Source organism: Chelonoidis abingdonii, chromosome 15 (assembly GCF_003597395.2).
Source record: "Chelonoidis abingdonii isolate Lonesome George chromosome 15, CheloAbing_2.0, whole genome shotgun sequence".
Lineage (NCBI taxonomy): Eukaryota > Metazoa > Chordata > Testudines > Testudinidae > Chelonoidis > Chelonoidis abingdonii.
In genome coordinates this window covers 18,116,619-18,139,523 of record NC_133783.1, presented here as the reverse complement: position 1 = coordinate 18,139,523, position 22,905 = coordinate 18,116,619, and the positions used below count along the sequence as shown (strand labels likewise).

Genomic DNA, 22,905 nt, shown 5'->3' with positions numbered 1-22,905 from the left:
ACACTGCCATAACCAAAATCAGAAACTGACCCAAAATTCTTATCCCTCTAAACCAGTGGTTCTCAACCTGTGGCCCACCGACCTCTGGGGCTCCCCAGACTATGCCTAAGATTTCCAAAGGAGTCGATATACCTCCATCCAAAATTTTTAGGGGTCCGCAAATGAAAAAAGATAGAAAACCAGTTTTCTAAACACAATCTTGGATCCAATTTAGTAGGTGTTTGCAAGTGTTAGCTACTTTCTTTTTTTTAAACTTCTCAAAAGGCATAAAGAAATGAACAAGGACAATAAACCCTACTTGGCCACATTCTCTGCAGCATTCTTCTCAGTGGACCTTACTGATTCTGTTATAAAACCAAAGTTATACATTTCTTCTGTAGGAGTTTAACTTCTTTTCATTATAGCCACCCTGGACAGTCTCCCCATATCTCTTTCTAAAAAATCTGAGACATTTCCTCATACCACATTTATAGAAGGTGAGTGAAGGTGGAATCCTCACACACTTACTTTGATGTATCTCCTTCACTATATTTGAGACCAGACTCCACCTGGATGCAGTAAACTATCAGTTACTTTCCAGATCCCTGGGAAAGCTATCCCAACCCAGCTGAACCAGCTAACAGTAGTTCATTTGCATGATTGATAATGGTTGGCTCTGGGAAAATTATTTACCTTTTGAGTGTGTTCAGAGAACTTTAAACTCCTTCCCTGATCATTCAATTTTAAAGTGAAGATTGGGACTTTCAAAGAGACTTTCAATTGGAATTGGGTGCCTAATTCCCATAGGCCTCTTTGAAAAATTCCAACCCAAAATAAAGCTTGATTCCCCGTGGCAAAAATGACAGTCCACTGCCAACAGGACGAGGCTGAGAATAGAGAAAGTGGGTATAAGGAATGGGGATGTGTTTCTATGACAACTCTGGAAATGTCTATCCATGTCTTTATTATATGCTCTAGCACTGGATATATCACTCATGGCAAGGAGATCTTCCAATTATTGACAATGGGGACAACGCTCATGGATAAAATCTTACAGTCATTTTGTTCTGACAGAGTCCACATATGCACCTCACAGTTCCCTAAAGAACCAGATTAAAGTATTTTAATTAGATAATGTTGGAGATCTAAGAATAACTCTTCAGGTCTGATAGTGTGCCAGACCACCTGTGACTTTAGGAAGAGCATATGCTGGTAACATAAACGTATTTCCCAGCCCTTGCCACACAAAAGAAGTGAGAAATTGATTTCAGTATTTGCACTAGGGGATGTTGTAATAAGTACACTAATTTAGGGAACAATTTCCATGTTTAACAAATTAATCCTTCCACCTCTTGGAACTGGCAGATCAGACCATTTTAACAAATCTTATAACCTATTTTTATAGACGTTGAATGGGAACTTCTGTGGCAGCACAACACCAAGAAAACAGGCTGGTTTAGTTTCAGATGTGGTTAGGTTCGAACTATACGCCAAAATTGTGGAAATCTGTACAGCAAGGATAACATATGAAATATTAAAGCCTCAGGATTCTTGGGAGAGTTTAGGCCATTGTTCATAAAAGAGAGAGTTTGAGATATTTCTTCCCACCTGGGATGAAATCTTGGCTCCATTGAAGTTATACAGGAAAACTTCAGCGAGGCCAGGATTTTACCCCCGGTATCTTTCAATCCAAGGATACTCCTAGTTGGTGTAAGGTGGACAAAAAGGGCAGCACAAAGATCAAATGCAAGAGCAGGCACATTGCCTGGTGGATGGGTGGGTACAGAACTCTCAAACCCTGGACTGTTGATATAGTGTTGTAATTCAGTTTTTAAAAGGCTGCCTGAACTGAAATTTATTCAGAACTGAAACCAAATCAAATGCCTTTGTGTGTCAAGTAATAGAAAAAGTCCACACTCTTGTTTGCTCATAGTTAAGATAAACAGGCTTAATGAAAACTAGAGCCGTAATGGCTTTGAAAGCTTTTTAATCACTCAGTGACAGCTAAGAACATGAAGTTTAGCAAGTGGTTATTACTATGTGGTCTGAGCTGGTCTTGTACATAATCCCGACAGGATCAAAACTCAATGTTCAAAATCCCAGCACTTTTCCCATTTACCTCACCTGTGGGGCTCCAGATACGAAAGAGCTGACAGGCCACTTCCGTCTTCCCTGGGAAGCAGTCAACAATGGGATGCCCTGCCTCAGTGCAGAAAAGGGTGCAACTACTAGTTACAGGTAAGTGTAGATGAGACAAAACCATTTCCAACACCATTACGAAAACCAATATTGTGACTGACACTGAAAGTGTTTTTTTCCCATCCACACTAGCAGTTAAACCATTTTCAGCACTGGTTTAGGTGGACCCATTGACAGCTACAGTTAGATATGGGCCAATTTCTTAGGACAGAAGGGGGGAAAATCTTCAGGGGAACCCAACCTGGATCCAAATGTGACATATGTGTTAACCAAGCATCCGACAGTAATGGTGAGAAACCGGTATGGTTTCAACCCTCTCCACAAAGAAGAAACAAAGTGCTAGGCAAAGACTCAAACAGCTTAAAGCTCAATAAGCCTGTGTTTGAGTCACTCTGATTTGCTAGGCACGCATCTAGTGTTGAATAAAATATACACTCAGTCCTGCAACACATATTCATGTGAAGAGTCCCAGTGAAGTCAGTGGGACTATAGGCACGTGTAAGATTTTCATTATCAGGGCCTATATCATTAACATGTTTATTATTTATAATGAAATACAATTGGACAGGATAATGAATGTTACTAATGTCTGCATAGTGACGAGCACAGTATGGCTAGATAAACAGGTAGATATTTCTTCTTATATGAAATATTCTTATGTTTGATGAGTAAAAGCATCCACATTGATAGAACAGTGATAATCAGATAGAATAGAGAGAATCAGAAAAAGTGGGTTTTATACTGTATACACATTGTATACAGTATAGACCATAATTACTTGTATAGTGCTACATTCTGTTGTGCTTAGAAAATGCAGTCCATGATGTGCTTTGTAGTACAGTGCTGTAACCCGCAAAGCATGGGGAATTTAGCCAAATTGGAATATTTGCATTGCAGGCATTGCAAATGTGTATATATCTAAAGCTACAAACTTCTGACAAAGTCCTAGAATAATTTTAAAGGTTCTGAAAGTCAAAACATCAGGATCCAGTTCCTTTTAATTGATGTTTGGGCATAACAGGGCACACAAAGGAGAGTGATGCTGACTTAAGGACAGAGTTTCATCATTAACTTTGGATTCTTTGCTGTCACCATGATTTTAACATAATTGAAAGCTGGGGAGTAGGATTTACCCTCCTATGGGTAACAGAGAATACAACACTTTCACTTGACATCTTTAACCCCGTAATCTCCCCAGGACATGAAGCATGTAAAACAAAAAAGAATTTGGATGGCTCTGTAGAGGTTCACTGTATTTCCCAAAGAGATATTCACTACAAGTGGGAATTCTTTTCAGATGTACATCCCTAGAATTTGCAGAAATGTAAAATACAAGGAGGTGGCATGGAAATTAAATCTATGCACAACTACTTGTTCAATATTTAGAGTATCCTGGTGACAGAATTTGTGCGGCAATAGGTAGGAGCCTATTGGTATGTCCCTCTAATTTTCTGTCTTTGCATCTTACAGCTTGGCCCTGATAATTTGCTCTCAAATTTAACTTGCCATTAATGTCTTGAAGGAGCCTTTAGTGCAAATTATTTTTTTTTTAAGAGAAAACCAAACTCATATTTAAACCACACAAACACTGAACAAAATACGAAGTAAATTAATCTATAGAAAATTAGTTTTAAAATAATGTTAGCAGATGGACTGAAACCCACAAAAGCCTAAGAGTTAAGCGTAAAATTACAGACTGACAGTACAACCTTCACTCATGATGTGTAGCTAGGTACCCCAGCCCACATAGTACACTGTGTAAGAACATATACTATTCAAAGACCTCTGGAATGTCTAGGCACAATAGCATGTGTTAAAGATCCAGTCCAGACTTTTAGCTTTCATTCTGAATTTCCTACCTAGCCTTCCTTTTAAAATCAGAACCTTAACATTCCTCTCTAATATACTTTTTTTGCTTCTTGGAAATCACTATTTAGAGGCAGCTCTCATTTCAGACTCTGTTTATCTTCAAATGTATATTTAGAATTACACTGTAATGGTGAAAATGGCCCTACTGGTTTATTTTTAAGATGAAGATACTGTCACAAACTATTTTGTATGTCACAGAATGTGAAAACTAGCACTAGATGCCATAAAAGCGTAATTACTGCCCTTTTCCCAGCCAGCCCATAGCCTTAGATTTTCAGTGATTAGGTTCTGGGTGATTATTGCTGTTAGTAACTTCTAAAGTGGAGGCTGTCTAAAGTAAAAAATACAACTTCTTGAAAAGAATCTGCACTTATTTACATGAAAAAAATATACTTTAAAATTGAGACAGTCTATTAGACAACAAAGAGGACTGTATCTTAAAAAAAAAGTGTAGTTAAGAGAATACTGCTAAATGATTTACCTTGGCAACAGCTTTGCTTTCAGAATTATTGTTGGAATCTTTAACCCCATTTAATGAATCTCTTCTCTGTGGGCATGGCTTCTTTTTGCGTGGTCTGCCTTTAAGATTTGGCGCTGAAAATTAATTGAGAACAATTTGAGCATATTCTTTTATACGGGATTTTTAACAGCTGAAAGGATAATCAATCATTATAATAAAATCAGTCACAGATATGTACACATCTATCTATAGAAAAGGCTCATGAGGTTTTCATCTTTTATGGGTTACATGTTGATATACTGTACTGTACATTTCTATATTATATCTCTCAAAGTGTTTATATTATATTTTAACATATCTAATTAATATAAAGTCAAGCATTTGGCTCCAAAGAACACGTCCAGAAAGTGCAAGTATTTCTGCATGGTATCAAAAGACCAAAATAGAACATTGATACAGAACTTTGCATTAATCATCTATTTTATCTGAAGTGTAAATACTAAGTGGTGTTTTAAATATTTGAAAATATCGGTCCTTCAGAAGAGCTTTGAAATCTTAAAATTCCCAACAAATATAACGAGTTTTAATACAATATATTATTCCTATCAAAGTTCTTTCGTTAAGAACCCCCCCCCCCAAAACTATTTCTAGAAGTACAAAAGTATTAACATAATTGATTGTTGGTTTCATAAAACATAATTGTTAGATACAATACATCTAAATTAAAACGAATGACTTCCAGTTTTATCCAATACTTAAGATGTTTTGGTAAAATAGCTGTGAAATACCATACTGAATAAAGCCTGGCCATTCCAAGCTATATTTAGAAAACTAGTATATAGGTCATACAAGAGAAAAACTATCAAACTTCTCTTCCAATTGTTATAGCACGAGACCACTCATAACCCACATACAGAAATAAAAGGCAAAGCAGATGCTTCATTCAATATTAAAAATGTCCTGCATATGCTTTAAAATTTAGATCAGTCTAAGTCACTAGACAACTCCAGCAACATTAAAAATGATAATAATTAACTAATGACTGTACTGGAGAAGATAATTTGCTTTAAGCCTTTAATTTCTAGGTAACCATTGTTTTCATTACTTCAAGAGATGATTATAACAATGTCAGAAATCTAACCACCACAAACCTCTTGTGTGTCTTCTAATTGTTTCTAATCTTACATTTGTTACACAGTAAGCCAGTGATTTCAGGACATTTTACATTTAAATCAGTTTGTAAACACAATAAAGGGTGCTACTTTGATTTTACACTTTGAACAACAGTGTCATTTTTGGTCTGTTTAGAAAAAAAACAAAAGATACCAGTTCTAGATTTAAAACAAGAAGTCTAAAAAACATTCTTTTTTGTTTCTGTACCAACACACTGTAAAACATCCTCTGAAGCACATTCTGCTTATTGAAAAGTACCAGAGAAAGCAAGGCTGAAATTGTCCTCTGAGGCTAACATGCAAAATCAAACAAAAAGATAAAGAAATTATTACCCATTCCAGTCGACAAACATCTATCAGATTTATATCTGTACTCATAAATGCTACAGCATGTGACTGCACACTACATCCCTGGAAGTCTTGACTTGGTATGGATGTCAGTCTTACACAAAATGAGCACTAAGAGTATTTGCTCTGTGCTTACAAATCCCCTCCCCCTCAGCTGCTCCATTACTCATATAAACACAGATGAGTGACTAGCACAGAGTGTGGGATGAACTTGCTGGACTTCAGCTTTTGCTGCCAGGCTGCCAGTTAGTGCCTTACTATTCCACCTTATTTATAACTGTGGCTTGTGTTTTCATCTTAATTGTTTTGCTGATCCTGACTTCTTGCACACTGTTGGGACATCATATTGAGTTCCACAAATCCTAAGCTACACATAGCCTTGAGCCAAAGTGTTAATATCTTGTTTAAAAGACACTGTGTAAAAAAAGAAAAAGTTTCTTCAATTTATAAAAACTTGGCTCAAGTACTAAAATGTTAACGACCACTGCATAATTAATGGACCAAATTAATCCCTGGCACAATTCTATTGAAGTAATTAGAGTTACAGAGATGAATTTTAGCCCAATATACTTGTATTTAAACCACTTTATTTTTATTTATTTATTTTTCTTTCTTTTTAGAAAGAAACAAGCAGGACTAGTTCAAGGCTTGATGTCTTTCAAAGACATTTTTTACCCTGAGTTTTGGCACTGTGCTTTTGTTTCATACTAAAAAGCACTCCTAATGTTTTGTTAAAAGCTTTAAAGGCAAAAAAAAAAATTGTTACTAAAATTCCAGGTATACTGAGCTTGCATACAAATACAGTTTGAACTGGAACATTAAATGGCAGGAGTGAAACAAAACTGTTATAAAATCAGGTTTTTTGCATCATTTCAGTTGCTACGGAGTTGCAGCAGAAAAATGGCTCCTTCTAGAATACTCTAGAACTACCTCACATATGACATACTAGCATTTTACATCTAATTCAAATTCACAAGTAACGGAAAAGCGTCAATATAAATTAATACTGACAATAGCCTTTCATTCTGATGACTTAGGAGAAGGCATTTGCCTCTAAGATCCACTCCATAAAAGAAAATATTTGAAATATTTTCATTTACACTTGAAACATATACATTAACATTTGCTCCCAAACCCATTACAGATAAAGATATTGTTCTAACACTGTTTAAATTTCAACTATATCCATTTTGTGCTCTTGAGCCGTGATAACTGACTGAAGCTGAGAGAATAATTCATAACAAATCATGTATTTGACTAATTTAGCCTCCTTTTCGGCTTGTGGCATGTTCATGAGCAAACTGCTATTTCCTTGAAGTTGTTTATTCATAGTTATTTCTACTGCAGTTTTTAAAGTACTCTGCAGTTTGATTATGAACAGTTTTCTGAGAGAACTGGATATTCAAGATGTGTTGGCTGGTTGTGACTGATCAGATAATTTACACGATTTTTTCTCCTGATCCCTGACTGGATGATAAATTTTGGCATGAATACTCACGTATATATGTGAATCGAAAATTTGGTTTCTGGGAATACTCGCGCACATGGTTTTGAAATTTACTTTCTGCAAACATTTATGCCAGTGAGATCTGATAACTTGAGTGGTCACAGAAAGTCAACACGAGCAAAACAAATGAAAGTGAAACTTTGAACAAATAGTTAAAGAAAACTGATGGCACTTATTTGTCACCATTCTAGTCAATGTGACCAGCCCTCTGTCCAGAAATGAAGGCTTGAAATACTGGGAGGCTTGAAATACTATCAGTTTAAATAAAAGCCATTTTGCTGTAAACTTGACAACATATTCCTCTTTATCTACCTGGCTTTGAGTTATTCTCTCCTCCTTTAGCTAAGGGAAGGAAGCAAACCCAGCCACTGAAATGCCACTGGAACCCTTGGCAGAGTGCAGCACACATACATTAGCGTGGTGTAATATATCTTAAGGGCTGAAAGGTGCTTGGAATCTCTCAGGAAGTGCACACCACAACGAACCCTGAACACACAGCCCAAATTCAAGCACTTCAGTTTCAGCTCTGAAGGTCACTGTACTAAGTTGTGAGATTTTCAAATTGAGATCTAGGCAGATTCTTTCTTAAAGCCCTTAGCTTCTGCACACTTGGAATCCAACTCACTCTTCAGTTACAAATAAAATGTATTCCATCAGGTCATTCTCATCCCCATCAATAAGTTACCACACAGTTTGGAACAATTCCATAGCACTGGAGATCTCTGCTCCACAGGGTCAGGCATTAGGATAATAGATGTGCTGAAGTTCAGGATGCATGTGCATTGACAGCGCTGTGTGGTAAAACTTGCACAGCACCTGCTCACAATATGAAAGGTTCAAACCTGCTTGTCTAGGCCTTAATTCAACAAGGTACTTAAGCATATGCCTTTCTTTTATGCACGTGAGTGCCCCCACTGAAGTCAATGAGATAACTGAAATTACTCATGTGCTTAAAAGTGTACTCTGGTCTTCAAGATTAAAGTTTATTTCAAGTTTAGTAGTTCAGCAAGAGGATTAAATTCACTCACAAAAAGTGTATATATAAAAAGAAGTTATCTTGACAGTTACTATTGTAACTCAGACAGCAATCTAAAACAGAGCAGGGAAAGACTGCACTGGAGAATGCTACTTCAACAGCCAAAGTCTGCCAGACATTTCAGGTATGTCCAGGTAAAACATACCCAACTGTGCTGCAAAATGTAGCAGGTATAAGCTAACATTTAATAGATTTCACTGGTGTGGCTAATGGGCAATGGCTACACAGATGAAGTAAAGGACCCATAGCAAGAGTCTTAACACCTTAGATCTATGACTTTCACATGCATTTAATAATTTTGCTGGCCACTTTTGCTAAATTAACAGAGAGAAAGGGGGCCTAGTTCATCACTCTGTTATGCCATTTTGCAACAGTGTGATTTCATTAACTAAGTGGAGAACCAGACCACTGTTTCTTAAAATCTGATTTTTCTCCCTCACAACCCATCTGCTCTTTCTATTTGGTCATGCAATGAAGTCATAACACTCGCCAGAAGTCTGATGCCATGGACACAGGATTATGACTACACTGCAGAATCAAGCAAGAGGTGCAGATGAAGAAAGGTCTAATTCAAAACACAAATATTCGTAATAGTAAAACAATAAAAGGGAAATATAAAAAATTACTGACAAAGTAAATGGTATATGTATTGTATGAATGATCTTGTTTTTCAGGTCACTACTTCCTGGTAGTAAACTCCTATATTCTTGATTAGATGAAAGAGCATGAAATGGAAATAGCATGAATGTCAACAGTCACACAAGCCATGATGACAAGCATCCCTTGACAACTCTTCCCATACAGGAAAACAGCTTATTACCACTTTGGCTGTAAATTCTCAAGATAAATTATTTATAGGGATCTGCTCAGAGATGGGAACACTTTTTTCCCTGTGTGTGAGGTGGGATGAGATTTGGCAGCACGGTAAAAATCATACACACAGATTGCAAGAGAGTATTTCACACAATTTGATATCAGAGGTCAGTGCCTATGGGAAGATGACGTGATCAAAAATTTTGCCACATGGCAGGAAACAAAAAGATAGCAAGTCATTCACTGATGCTGGGGTGGGGAAACAGAGAATGTAGACTACTTATCTCCTTGCCATTGAGGGGAGAGGGAATGCACTCCAGGGGACATTCATCTCCACGGAGGCTAGGTGGAGTTATCGTTTTCTCCTTCCTTTGGAGTTAATGTTAGGAAGGGAGATGGCTTTCATTCCCACCAGAGTCTCTACTGGAGTCCTCCCAGTAGAGGCTCCTGAGGAGACGCTCTCTATAGTCACATCCCCCACCTTCCTGAGCCATACCCATCCACTTTTTGTGCTGCACTGGCAAACTCCTTCCATAATGACAATCAAACAAAAGAAACATCGCATAATCCAGCTCTTGGTAAGTTTATCAGTGCAAAAGGAAACATTATGTTCATAAATTTCTGTCACTTCTTCCTCTGTCCAAAATGCACACAAAACATGTTTTAAAAAGAAAATTAGGAGTTAGTCCTTATCACGACTAACTAGCTCTTGGTATCTTGAAAATAAGATTTAACCATTCTGTCCTTCTAGCTAGCCCACCTCCTTCCAGACTTTGGCTGAACATTATATAGCTTTAGAAAATAAATCACAACAAATGCCACAAGAGTTTTTGTTACATAGACAGACTACAATTGCCCCATATTATATGTGTCACAAGAAAAGAGGGCCAAATTATCTGTTGGTGTAAACTGGCATAGCTTCATTGACTTCATCTAAAAATTTGGCCCATGGTCTGTTAGGCCCAAAGCTGACTTTTAATAGAACTGCCACAGACTGTCATGATACACATCAAAGCGCCAAAGTTCCTGTTACTGTGAGTGAAATATATATGGCTCTGTGCTCTGCCTCCTTCCACATCCTTATGAGGGTGCAGTGCATAGGTGAGCAAAATGGTAGAAAAAAATATATGTTGGAGCCTCCAAAAGAAGGATAGTTCTACAGGCTGCTCCCTTCACATGGTTACCTCTCTCCCTTCCACTGTTCAGAAAAAGGAGACCTGGTAAGGGTGTAAGAGAAGCCACACTTAGCAGCATGTTCTCAAGAGAACCATAGAAAAAGGGGGGCATCAAGTTAAGGCTGATCAAAGCAGCATGATCATGCTGTGTGCCTTGAGACCTTCACTTCCCCCTGCCCAGAAGGCCACAGATTGGGCCAACAACCGATGACAATACACTTCCTGGCCCTGCCGTACTGTAATAGCTGATGGGGACTGCAGAGGGAAAGTCCCTTTGCATGTCTGGCCAGAGGCAGAGCCACAGATCCCCTACCTCCATTGGTTCAACACTCCGTAATACTGCAAGTTCATCAGACCAAAAGAAGAAAGCATCAGGTTCACACTTCACAGAGCTGTGGGCTTCACTGCCGTAATTTGTTCCTTCCCATGCGTGTTTGCACATAAGGGAAAGTACTGGACATGGATTTTAAGAATTATTAAATGGCATTTTGAACTTTGGAACTATTATAATATATTCAGTAAATGCTATGCACTGAAGGACTGCTTCTTGCTATATACTGAGGCAACAGAGCTATGATACGATTATGTACTACATTTATGTACTGTTAAAATTCTGATCCATATACAAACCAGACTAGTACACATCTAAGCTCTCAATCTTTCCTTTCTTCACAGCACATTCCCAAGATACTGGAGAGATCTCATGACACCGTGTGGGTACAGCCATGCTGGAGTGTAGGTACAGACAAAGGGATGGCAGCATGCCAGCCTTGGTGTTGGCCTGACTGGGTTTTGTAGGATAGTGTTACAGTTTAAAATATTTTTGGACATTGATTATAACAACAAGTCCAACTAGTTGAATCCTCGTGATAATACCGTTCTCTGGATTCATGTATTTTGACTGACATAAAAGACATGTTGTTATAGGGAGGGTGAGAAAAAGCGGCTTTTGCTCAGTTGAGATCCAGCAACACTAGCATTGTGTCAAAATTGGTGTTGCAGCCAAGAGTCTTTAATGAGAGTGGAATGTATTACCTCATTTGTCATACCTGGATCACTTACGCATGCTAAGTCCAAAATAACCTTGGACTTTGCTGGCTGCTCAACAAACCATGTAAGTAAACAGTCCTGTAGTAATGCCTAAAACATGTACCCTTTCTTGATCACTCTACATTACTTATTCTAGCGAATGTCTAAGCAACTGTAATGCCCATGATCAAAGTCCCAGACTTTTTCAGGGCTCTCTGATCTGCATAACTATTTCCTGATATGACTTCTCATTCTGGCCTCTACGTCTTAACTGTTTCTCAGAAACACTTTAAAAGAACAAAAAAGCCTATCATCATTTCCTTAAAAGAGGAATGTGCCGAGGTAGCTGTTCTTCATTTCTGCTTCTAACTTGTAGTGCCATACTGCTTCTTGCGGCTGGCGGAATTTATTTCCTTGTTATTGTTTTGTGGAAGAATTGGGATGGAGGAGAAGCAACGGTACTTTGCCTACAGCAAAGATGATTAGCCATAACACTATAGAAACCAAGTGACTTTGTAATAATATTGAGGGCCACGGTCAAATAAGGGGAGGAGGAAGATATGGACATCTGGCATGGGACTGAAGGGGTGATTTAAAAAACCTTGCAAAGAGTGGTGCAGATGCACTCAAGCCTTTAATCCCAGAACCCCCCCAAAGCTGATCAAGCATGCCTGAAGGAGGCAGACAGTCACACAGACTAGCCTGGCAAAACATAGCTCTTGGCTAAAGATTATTATTACATGTTGCACCTTTTAAAACATAATTACTAGAAAGCCAACCACCTTACTAAAGAAGGATCCCTACCATTCACCCCTCAAACAAGGGAGCCTCTAGCATCCTACAGTATCTGGAAGATAAGAATTAACATATCGCTGTATTTACATGAAGTCTCAAAAGCTAGCCTAGGATTAGAATTTGTCCGATGTTATTTTGCTCTCATAGCTGCCTCCTGGACTTCCTCTTTTTCTTGGCCTTCTCTTTTTATATCTCTTGCCTCATCCCCAGTCCCTGTTTCACATCCCAAGTTACAGGTTTTTGCATTTAATTTTTGAAAAGTCCATGTATTAACTCCTGCCTCCTGGAAGCGGCACCCACTGCACACAGACTGATAAAAGCACAGCTTCTGATGAGCTGAGCCCATGTCATGAGGAGAGGGTGAGTAGTCGGCACACAGCACGGCGTTGTGCAGATGAGAGTGAAATGAAAGTGGACCACAATGCAAAGCAAAAGCTCAAATGTTAGGCTAAGGTGGAAAGTCATACCCTAGTTTAGAAAAATCTCAGTCATTTTAATTTGGGGAAACTTTTCTATAAACCAAGATACAGGGCCTCCCCCATGGAAATCAATGGCAAACTCCTACTGATTTCAGTGGGAGCCAGACTAGGCTCCTACCTTTTTCAATATAGAGATTAATATTAACCCTTCTACACAATCTTCAGAACAATATTTCCCTTTATAATAGGATTTAACTGCTATTGCTATAAACACTAGTCAACACACACACACGACAGACAGATATTCTGAGTTTCCAAAAATTTTTAATACTAAAGTATTATTTTCATGTTTTTCTAATCCAAGGGCTTGCTCATTCTTTTCTGTAATTTATATACACTGTAGATTTATAATGGAACATGTCAGAATAAATCTGAAAACTATTGTGGACTCGATATCCTTGAGAGAGGCACTAAACATCTGAACAATTTTCTAACTCATAAGTATACAGAGTGTACTTGTGTAACCATTTCTAAAGGTTTTGTTTTGGAAATGAGATATTCTATTCTCAATGTGGGGAAAATCAATTTGCTGCCTCTCTAAAGAAAACATTCCTCATTTGGAAATAAGTGGAACAGACACTTTTTTGTGGGGATTAATATGGAGACATTTGACTTGTTGCAGATTGAATTTGGGTTTCCCTTTCCCCCTCCCCAGACTACCACTTAAAAAAAAGCAAAGACCACCATTGTGTGGATGACTATTTTAATTATTTTGTTAAAAATAGAAACACTGGATGTATTGCACATATCATACTAGATAATTAAGGGCCTGATTTTGCAGAAGACTGAATGTTTTCAACTTCCACTGAACACAATACAAATTAAAGGCACTGAACCGTGCAGGATCAGGTGCTTGGACTAATTTTCTTCTCTGCTATATGGCTAGAGTTCAAAACTTTTGCTATAAAGGCTTCTTGCTTACTTTTTGCTATGTTAACATTTAAGAAAAGGGTGAGTTTTTGGAATATTCACAACAAGAAGAGGGACATTAAAGGGTAAGGCCCTGGTTCAACAAAGCACTGAAGCACACACCTAACTAGCATGTAGGTAGTTCTACTGGACTTCAGGGAGACTAGTCACCATGCTTAAAGTTAAGCACATGTTTAACAGCCTTGCTGAATTGAATCCTACATCCAGTCCAATAGGATTACATTTGTGAGGAAGGGGAGGAGGATTTAGCCCACGAAGAAGAAGCTATCAGACTTAATTATAAAGTAGGACATGTCTGGACTGTGGTAGAGTATCTGACTCTTGTTCATTAAAGTTTTTCTTTCCCCCAATGTGAAACTGACTTTTAGCCGCCACACCCACAAACTTCAATGGACACTTCTGTATGTTGCCTCCAATTACAGTGGACTCTGAACTTGGTATCAGACAAAACTGTATGCAGATCACAGCACTTGCAAAAGAAAATCTGACTCTTTAGAATATTCCATGTTAAAAACCAGGGCAAAAGGGTGAACAGGAACAACTGATTATGTAATAGCCAAGACAAAAGGACTGCAAACGCAGCAGTGACAAGTGGCAGTGCACTGCAAACCCATGTAAATCAACTAATCTCATCCAAACGGGGCAAAACACACAATGTACTAATAGCAACTAACTTCTCATTAGGAACCTTTACAAAATAAAAGACAAACAAGAACATACAGCACATTTTAAGAAGGTTTTCCTGGCAGCATTGCCTTCTATTCCTGACAAAAACGAGCATTCATTAAACTGCTCTCTAGCAGAGTCAGCACTACTCAATGAAGACATGACCTACATACCTTGATAATAAGATAGCTATATACCCAATCATTCCCACACAGATAGAAAGATTAGACAGACTGGATGAGCTGACAGACAGGTAAGAAATGGGCATTGTATAAGAACCTAAATACATACACAGAGATTCACACAAGAGGAGTAAAAAGGAATGTTTCCAGGAACCTTGCTTTTGGGATTGATAGTAAGAGCTATGAAGCCATGAACACCTTACTGCTTGCTTGTGGAAATGACAAATAAGTTATTTAAGCCCATTATTGCATTACCCATTTGTATCACATCACTGTGGCAAGTAAAACTGCTTTACTTTAAACATAAGAATGCTATGGGTTCAGTTTCTCCCTTTCCTTTTCTCAGCACTCTACCACTGCACTGGGATGTCATTATAATTTGCTAGAGACACTCACACTGGATAAGGATGCAAGCAGCGAGATTAGCAGGAACTATGGTGTGTACTCCGTTCTTGAGATCTAATGTAACTTCCATTAGAATGAATAGGGCGAAAGGAAATCAGGTGGAAAATGCACCCAGACAGCAAGGGTGGGATTTTCCAAAGCGCTCAGCCTTGGCCTAAACCTGCCCCTATCGAAGTCATTGGGTTCTACTCTAGGTGCACAGTATCCCCACTGTGCAACATTGTGATCAACTGAAAAAAATATTATTGGGCCCACAATGATCACAATTTTTGTCTAGCTGCTTTATGAGCCAAGTTCTAAAAAATGTATCTATTTATGTGAGTTCATGTTGGCAGCACCAACATTCCGCCTTCTTTTCAGCAATTTTCCAGACCCACATTTCTTTCCAGTAATCTTTCTATATCTAGGTATGTATATGACCCTCTTACGATAGCAGTGGTTCTCAACCAAGGGTATGTGTAACCCTGGGGGTACATCAACTCATCCAGATATTTGCCTAGCTTTATGACAGGCTGCATAAAAGCACTAGCTAAGTCAGTACAAACTAAAATTTCATACAGACAATGACTTGTTTATACTGCTGTATATACTATACACTGAAATAAGTACAGTATTTCTATCCCAACTGATTTATTTTATAATTATATGGTACAAATTAGAAAGTCAGCAATTTTTCCGTAATAGTGTGCTGTGACCCTTTTGCATTTTTGTATCTGATTTTGTAAACAAGTAGTTTTTAAGTGAGGTGAAACTTGGGGTATACAAGATGAATCAGACTCCTGAAAGGGGTACAGGAATTTGGAAAGGTTGAGAAACACTGTCCTATAGTATCCCTACACCTAACAAGTATTCTGAGTTAGAAATAACAATCCCTCACCCTCTCTTTGTATCGTCCCATCCAGTAGGAGATGGATCTTTATTTGTTTATAGGAGTTTTGTTTGTGTGTATGTGAGTAAGTGAATGAGTGAGTCTGCGCACTTTATGCGCGCATAGTTGATATATTTATTGAGAGAGAGCCACGTCAAATAAATTAGTTTTGTAATTTCAGTTCAGAAAGCAGAGAGGACCACAGTCATTCTTATCTCTTGCAGGAATGATTTCAATAGTCCAGGTCCAGCTCCTGTTACAGTTTGTGTCCCACTCTTATAAGCCTCCCTTGGCAGTTTCATCGAGCCCCTGTAGTATAGCTGTCATGAGAGGCCGTGATCACAGAATGAGAAATTATCTTTCAGGTAGCTAGAGCTTTGAGCCTTTGAATAAAATAACAGAGACCTTGAAGTGGATCTGCATTCCTGAGGATTCACACTTGGAGCATGGAGAGCACTGGGGTGATGTGTCCACAGTGACCTGAGTTACTCAGCAAATGGGAAACTGTATTTTTCACCAGCTGGAGCTTTTTCAGGGAGTGCAAGAATGGAAACAGTAACCATAGACCTCACCATAGTACCTGAGAGGTTTGTGGTTTTAAATATAACAGCCCTGATGGTAATCTCATTTACACTAGTGTAAACCCACTGAGTTCAGTTTAATTATTCCCAATTTACACAGGTGTAAATAAGATCAGAATCAGGCCCATCTTTGTGCAATTCTTAAGCACTTAAACAAAAATCTATATACAGTGAAATTATATTATTCTTTACATTTTAGTAACATAGAGCAAGTTTTAACATTAACTGTGAAGATGGCTGTGTAATGTTCTTTTGCTGTCGGTGTTGATTCTTAGGAAATTATCTGGGTGGATTAAACAGAAACACTATTAAACAGTTTACACATTTCCATGTGTTTCTGACGTCTAACTATAGCCGTGTTTGTCTCCATCTACAGAACTGTTTTATACCACATGGTATGCATATTTCAGCATCCAGCATTATTAACTAATGACCAACTGTCAGTTGATCATTATCTAACACATGGGGTGTCCAAAAAATCCTTATTTGGGCAAAAGCAGCCTTCTCAACCACTCTGTCTATATTTTCCCTCAGAAGAACTTTATTTGGATTATTATTTGTTGTCAATGGAAACTCAGAGGTTACATATGTAGAAATTTGCAGACAGGGAAATAAATCCTCACTGAGTTGAAACACTTAGTTGATATTAAAACCATCTCCAGCTTTGTTAGTTTAAAGAAAACTCTCAGTTGCCCTCTAGCGTTACATGAATGTCATGCAGAATAGCAGCAAGAGAGAGGGAAATATAAACAAATTGTACAATCATGTTAAAAATATGCAGGGATGAACATTGTCAAGAATAAAGATCACAGAACTTATCCTAATTTAATCTTACTGTGATTTACTGTACAGATAATATTTCTTATAAAGAATGAGGGTAAGTTCTAACTTTGTGGAAATTACAATTCTTTATTTGAAACATGATGCCTGGATTATGTTTACCACTATAATTGCAGTGTATGGCACAGTGATTTTATGAGTTAGAACCTCTGAAAAGAAATCACAGTACCTACTGCATTCTATACACCATAGTTCATTCATAACTAAAAATAGACTGGTGTATAACCTGGTTCAGCTATTATATGAACCTAGGGAACACGAGTCTGTAGAATTCCCTAACACAGAAGAGAAGTTGAGTTCGCAAAAGAATCAGTTTGTTCTGAAAATGGACAACATATGTAAAGATTTAATATACAAAACCAGGTGTATATATGGTATATATCTTCATATGTACCCATTTTCATTCTATACAAAGCAAAAATACCATACACAGCTTGAAACTATAAATTTAATAATAGATTACCAAATTAAGTCTGCACAATCACTTCATTAAAAAAAAAACATTTCAATGTAAAATACAGCTGTAGGGGTTTGGACAATTTCCTGCATAACAGGCCCATCCCTGAAATGTAAATAACACCGGTATTAAAACAAGCCAATAAGGGTACATCAGGAAAAAAAGAGTACATGAAAACATAAATGCATTTTCCAGCCTATCCTGCCAAATCTTTATTTAATTTGAGTGCTACTTTGATAAATCACTATTGCTTCAGTCAGTTTTTTTTAAATGTCCTGTTATTCTTAACACAACTCCCGGGCTGATTACATCTTAACATTTAAAATATAACAAACCAACAGAGTTTTGCAATTAGAATTATTCATTTATTTCCTGTGTATCATCAGCATTCCTGAAAAAATGTTGCTATAACATTAAACAACAATGTGATATTTAGAAATACATGATTTGCTTGTTCTGTTTTTTTCCCAATGCAATTGTGCAACTTTAAAATCCTCTTCTTTCCCAATTCCTTTCTCTCAAACTTATGCCCTTGATAGTGACTTACAATGTTTATAAAAAACAAGTTTGAGGAATTTTTTTTAAAAGGACTTAAAATCCACCTACAATATTACTCAATGTTTACACATTAAAAAAAGATAAATATAGCTCTATCTGGGAATGGAAATCCATAAAAAGTTAATTATAAGGACCTCTCTTTTTAGTTTGACAAGACAGAAATGCCACAAGTAGTACATATGGCAATTCAAAAAATATAATCAGGGAAAAGGCAAAATGAACATTTGAAAGATGAATAGTTTAGATTTGCATAATCTGGTATTTATATAGCACATTCTTTCCAAATGGATTGCAGTGTTTTTCCATTTTTAATCTCTCTCAGCATACAGATTACAGGTATAGGAATCACCTTTTCCATCAATAAAGTGCAGCCACCTCTGAGGTAAAACGGGGAATTTATTGAACAGCACACAGCAACACTACACAACCACGTTAGCACAGGCAAAATTACATGCCTGAAACTAGAGTGGGAATCCAGGCCCTGATCATAAATGAATCATGTATGGGTCACGGATGGAGCTCTGCACACTTTGCAGAGCCTCAGGGGAGCTGACTAAAGGATCCAGGCTCCTTAGGGTAAAGCTGGTCTCTTACCATGCATTTACACAACAGTGGGTAGTTCCTAGGGGCCTCAATTTCCACTAAGGCTCCTAAGTATTACTGCAATAATATGTACATAATTACCTTATTCTAAATTGCAGTTTGGCCAGATACAAGGGTTAATGAGAAAGATGCCATGGGATTTATGATGACCACAATGGGTGAGGACCTCACGTTTACATATCATCTGGAAGGACCTCAGCATAGTGTTTTAACATCATCTTGGGGCAATGATTCTGTTCTGGCAGAAGGAAACACAATACCCACAAATTAACCGACTATGTATCTGGATTTTCCCACAAAGTCTCCTATCCAAGTGCTAGCTTAGGAGACATGACAAAAGTCACAGGTTAGAGAGAATAAACACCAGCAGTGTCTATGTAGCTACTTTTCACTAGCTTCAAACAGCTCGAGCCAATCCATAAGAAATGAGCACTTCTACCAGATTTCCATGTATCGTATTAAGAAGAGATGGACTTCTGCTGAGATGAATATCAAGATTCATCAACTCAAGAGGTAAACATTGACTAAGGCAAAGCAAAGGTCAATGCTGGTCAATATTTACTCAAGACACATTAAATCTAGACATAATGTTACATACATTCTGAATGGCTATCAAATCTCTGGAAGTCTTCATTGTGGCTAAGGATTTCAAAAATGTAACCGTTTCCTTTTAAATCAACATTCTACATGAAGAAGTTAGAGAGAAACTATTATTTATCTAGTGCAAAGTGAATTATAGCTGTCACTGACCACAGCTGTAGCCAGAGCAGAGGCACATACAGTATTTACATACGCTATCTGTCTGGTTTGCATTCCAAACGTCAGTATTACTGACCTCTGAGGATATGAACAATAAAACTTTACTGATTCATCACACAACATTATTTCAGACAACTAGGATTTTCTTCTTGGTAGGAATGTACCCTGCTCCCCTCCCAAATATACATAAATTCAGGCTGAAACTTTATCTCAGGGTTCTGCTTCCCATGAGCAAACTATTTTGAGGATGCTGTCAATCAAAAGTGTTGGGGAAATTAGTTACAGCTCTATTATTTACTGTGGCAAGTATATTAGCCCTAATATTTATCTAAAATTTCAAGCTTACTCTCTCATTTCTGAATAGGTCTTCCACCTGGCCATTTTTGTTTGAAGCCACAGTGTACTCAACTAGTCTACCACAGAGTAGGAATGTTTAAAATAGAAATTCCAAATAATTTATAATGATTAGATTAGATTTTCAGGCACTTGAGGAAACTCTTCACACAAATCCCATAGAATTTCAATCGGATTTGGGATCCTACCTCCCTTAGGTACCTTTGAAAATGCCAGCCAAAGTAAACAACAAATGAGTAGTTCCTCCTCCTCTTTCATTCATCCAGATTCAAGTACCAAAACATAGTAATGAACACCTATTTTCAACTTTGTGTCTGTTCAAATGTAGTATATGGTAGATCCTATGACCACTGATATCAATGGGCTTTGGATCAGACACCAATTGTTTTATTCCATTCATATTCTTATTTTGTTTTGTATTCATTCCACTCTTCTCTCTCTAGTATCTTTCCTTTCTACTGGCGAATGGGATGATTTTACTTTGCTGTGAAGTCAAAATGAAATCAGCTATACCCCAAACCTTTGTTCAGGGCTGATCTACACTACAAAGTGAGATTGGCTTAACTAGATCACTCAGAGCTGTGAAAAAATTCAAACTCTGTGTGATGTAGTTAAGCCAGCCTAAGCCCCGGTGTAGACACTGCTAGGTCCATGGAAGAATTCTTCCACTGACCTAAGTAGTGCCTCTTGAAGAGGTAGATTTACTACACTGACAAGATGAACCACTTCCATCGCTGTGGTAAGTGTCTACACTACAATGTTATGAGTTGCTCTGCTGCAGCTGCGCCTCTGTAGTGTTTCCAGTTTAGACATAGCCACAGTGAGTAACAACAGTGTTCTGTCATTCTGAATCTTCTTCTTCAGGCTTGGTGAGACCAAAAAAATTCTGGAAAGATGAGATTCCAAATGTGCACTGTTCTTAACTTCAGTGATGGTGTAAGCTTAGATGTATAAGATTCACTGTTTCTTATAAAGCAACTTTAAGTCTTAGCAAAGAACTAAAACATATCTGCTTCTAAAACAGTATGGAATCCATAACGTGGACCTGAAGTTTAAATTAAAATATACATTTTAAAAAAATCAATAAAATGCTTTTCTAAACCAGGAGATACTGGTTTAGAAACTTGCAGTAATATAATATTTTAGAACTTTAATAAATAATGTTTTTACCTTGATTACAAAATAATATCCTGCCATGAAAACCCGGAGAGTAGAGGTAGGAAATCATTTGACAAAAATTAAAACATCACACTTTTCATAGAACTAAGCATTATAATTATTGGTGAAATACACTTTTCAAACTTCTTAACACAAAACTAACAATTACATACATCACTTAACTTTATAAGTGCATGTCTCTTGAAGAACCCACTAGCTAACCAGGCCTAGCTCAGTTTTAATATATACATGCAGTACTTGTAGCACGGAGGGGATATAACTATGTCAATGCTGGCACTGTAAACCCTGAAATGGCAAGTGCTATTAAAATGAGATGTAATCATGTTGAAAGGGAAACATTAACAAACAGCAGACAATTGAGAAGAAAATACAGTGTGCTTGTGTTCTACGACATGTGCTTCAAAACCTTATATAACTATTCATTGTCTATTTCGTCTGGCTATGATCCCGGTTTGTTCTATTCTATGCTATACTAATTTTACAATAATAAACTATTACACAAGCTTTATGCAGTCATGCATAGGAAACGGTTGTGGAAGACATTACATTTGATTATCTTTCTACCAAAGACACCGTCTTGAAATTAAACAATAGCCTGGTAGAAATGTATAGGAGTTTGAAGGAAAAAAAGAAATAGATCTTTACTAAAAATTAGAGAGAATGTTAAATCTCAGAAGTGCAGCCTTTAAAAACAGAGATCTCCCCCCTCCAAAATTCACGCTCCAAACCCTTCATGAGTATACTACAGATAAATACCGCTCAACTGACAATATTACATGAGAGTCAGCATGGTACTATACCATATTGAGTTGATGACAATTAGTGATGTTGGAAATACAAATATTTGTTATACATCACCTTTAGGTAAAAATGAAGCAAGGCAGTTTACAAAGACAAAAGGAATGTGTGAAATAGTTTGGGTGTAAAACAATGATTGATTTATTTATTTATGCTTCAGCATGAATCAACATGAATTGACGAGATGCCTAGGTTAACAGTTGTCTGTAATAACAAACCTTTGGACGGTTGCTAGACGGTTACTGCAAAGAGAAATAATGTAACAAAGGAAGTTATATGCAAAGATAAGGTCCAAAACAGAGACTTCGGGTACTGCATTTGCCTATGGAATTATCTTGGAATCTTCTACTAAACCTGGAAATGAACATTAATCACACTGGCTGAGGATTGTTATATTTAGTCATGGAGCAGTGCCAAAAAAACAGTATTGATCTATAGTATCACTGACATATCTACATCCAATATCTCACCAACCATTAAGACCAGAAATAAATATCTTTTACCATTGGAAAGTGTGGGATTCTCAGATCTCCAAGATATAAATGATTTATTTCTGGCCGTGTCAAGTCACAAAACACCAAACTTAAAAATCATAGTATTTTGATTACAGTCTTGCTTCCCCCACATACTTTGATTACAACATTTTAGCAGCTAATCTCTCAAACCACTAAATCTAGTAAACCAATGTTTTATATGGGCCCCAGGAGCACTACCCACAATGCAAATAGCCACAATCCTTGCCAAAAGCTGAGACTCAGCTTTCAGAGGACAAAGGGTCTGATTCTACACCACTGAAATCAATGTCACTTTTGCATTGACATCAGTGGGAGCAGGATCAGACCCAGGTAGCTTTAATGGCACATT

At 37.5% G+C, this 22,905-nt stretch overlaps 1 protein-coding gene across 3 annotated transcripts in view; it reads right to left on the bottom strand.

The window, feature by feature from the left end:
• The window catches only part of ARID5B (AT-rich interaction domain 5B), a 143,785-nt gene that overhangs the window by 38,386 nt on the left and 82,494 nt on the right, over positions 1–22,905 (bottom strand). For 2 of the 3 annotated variants that reach the window (XM_032784472.2, XM_075072585.1), the window contains exon 5: positions 4,529–4,641. In XM_032784472.2, coding sequence (XP_032640363.1) covers positions 4,529–4,641 — 113 coding nt within the window. Of the gene's footprint in view, positions 1–4,528; positions 4,642–6,012; positions 6,104–22,905 lie in introns of those variants that run through there. The other variant, XM_032784473.2, reaches the window with a different exon arrangement.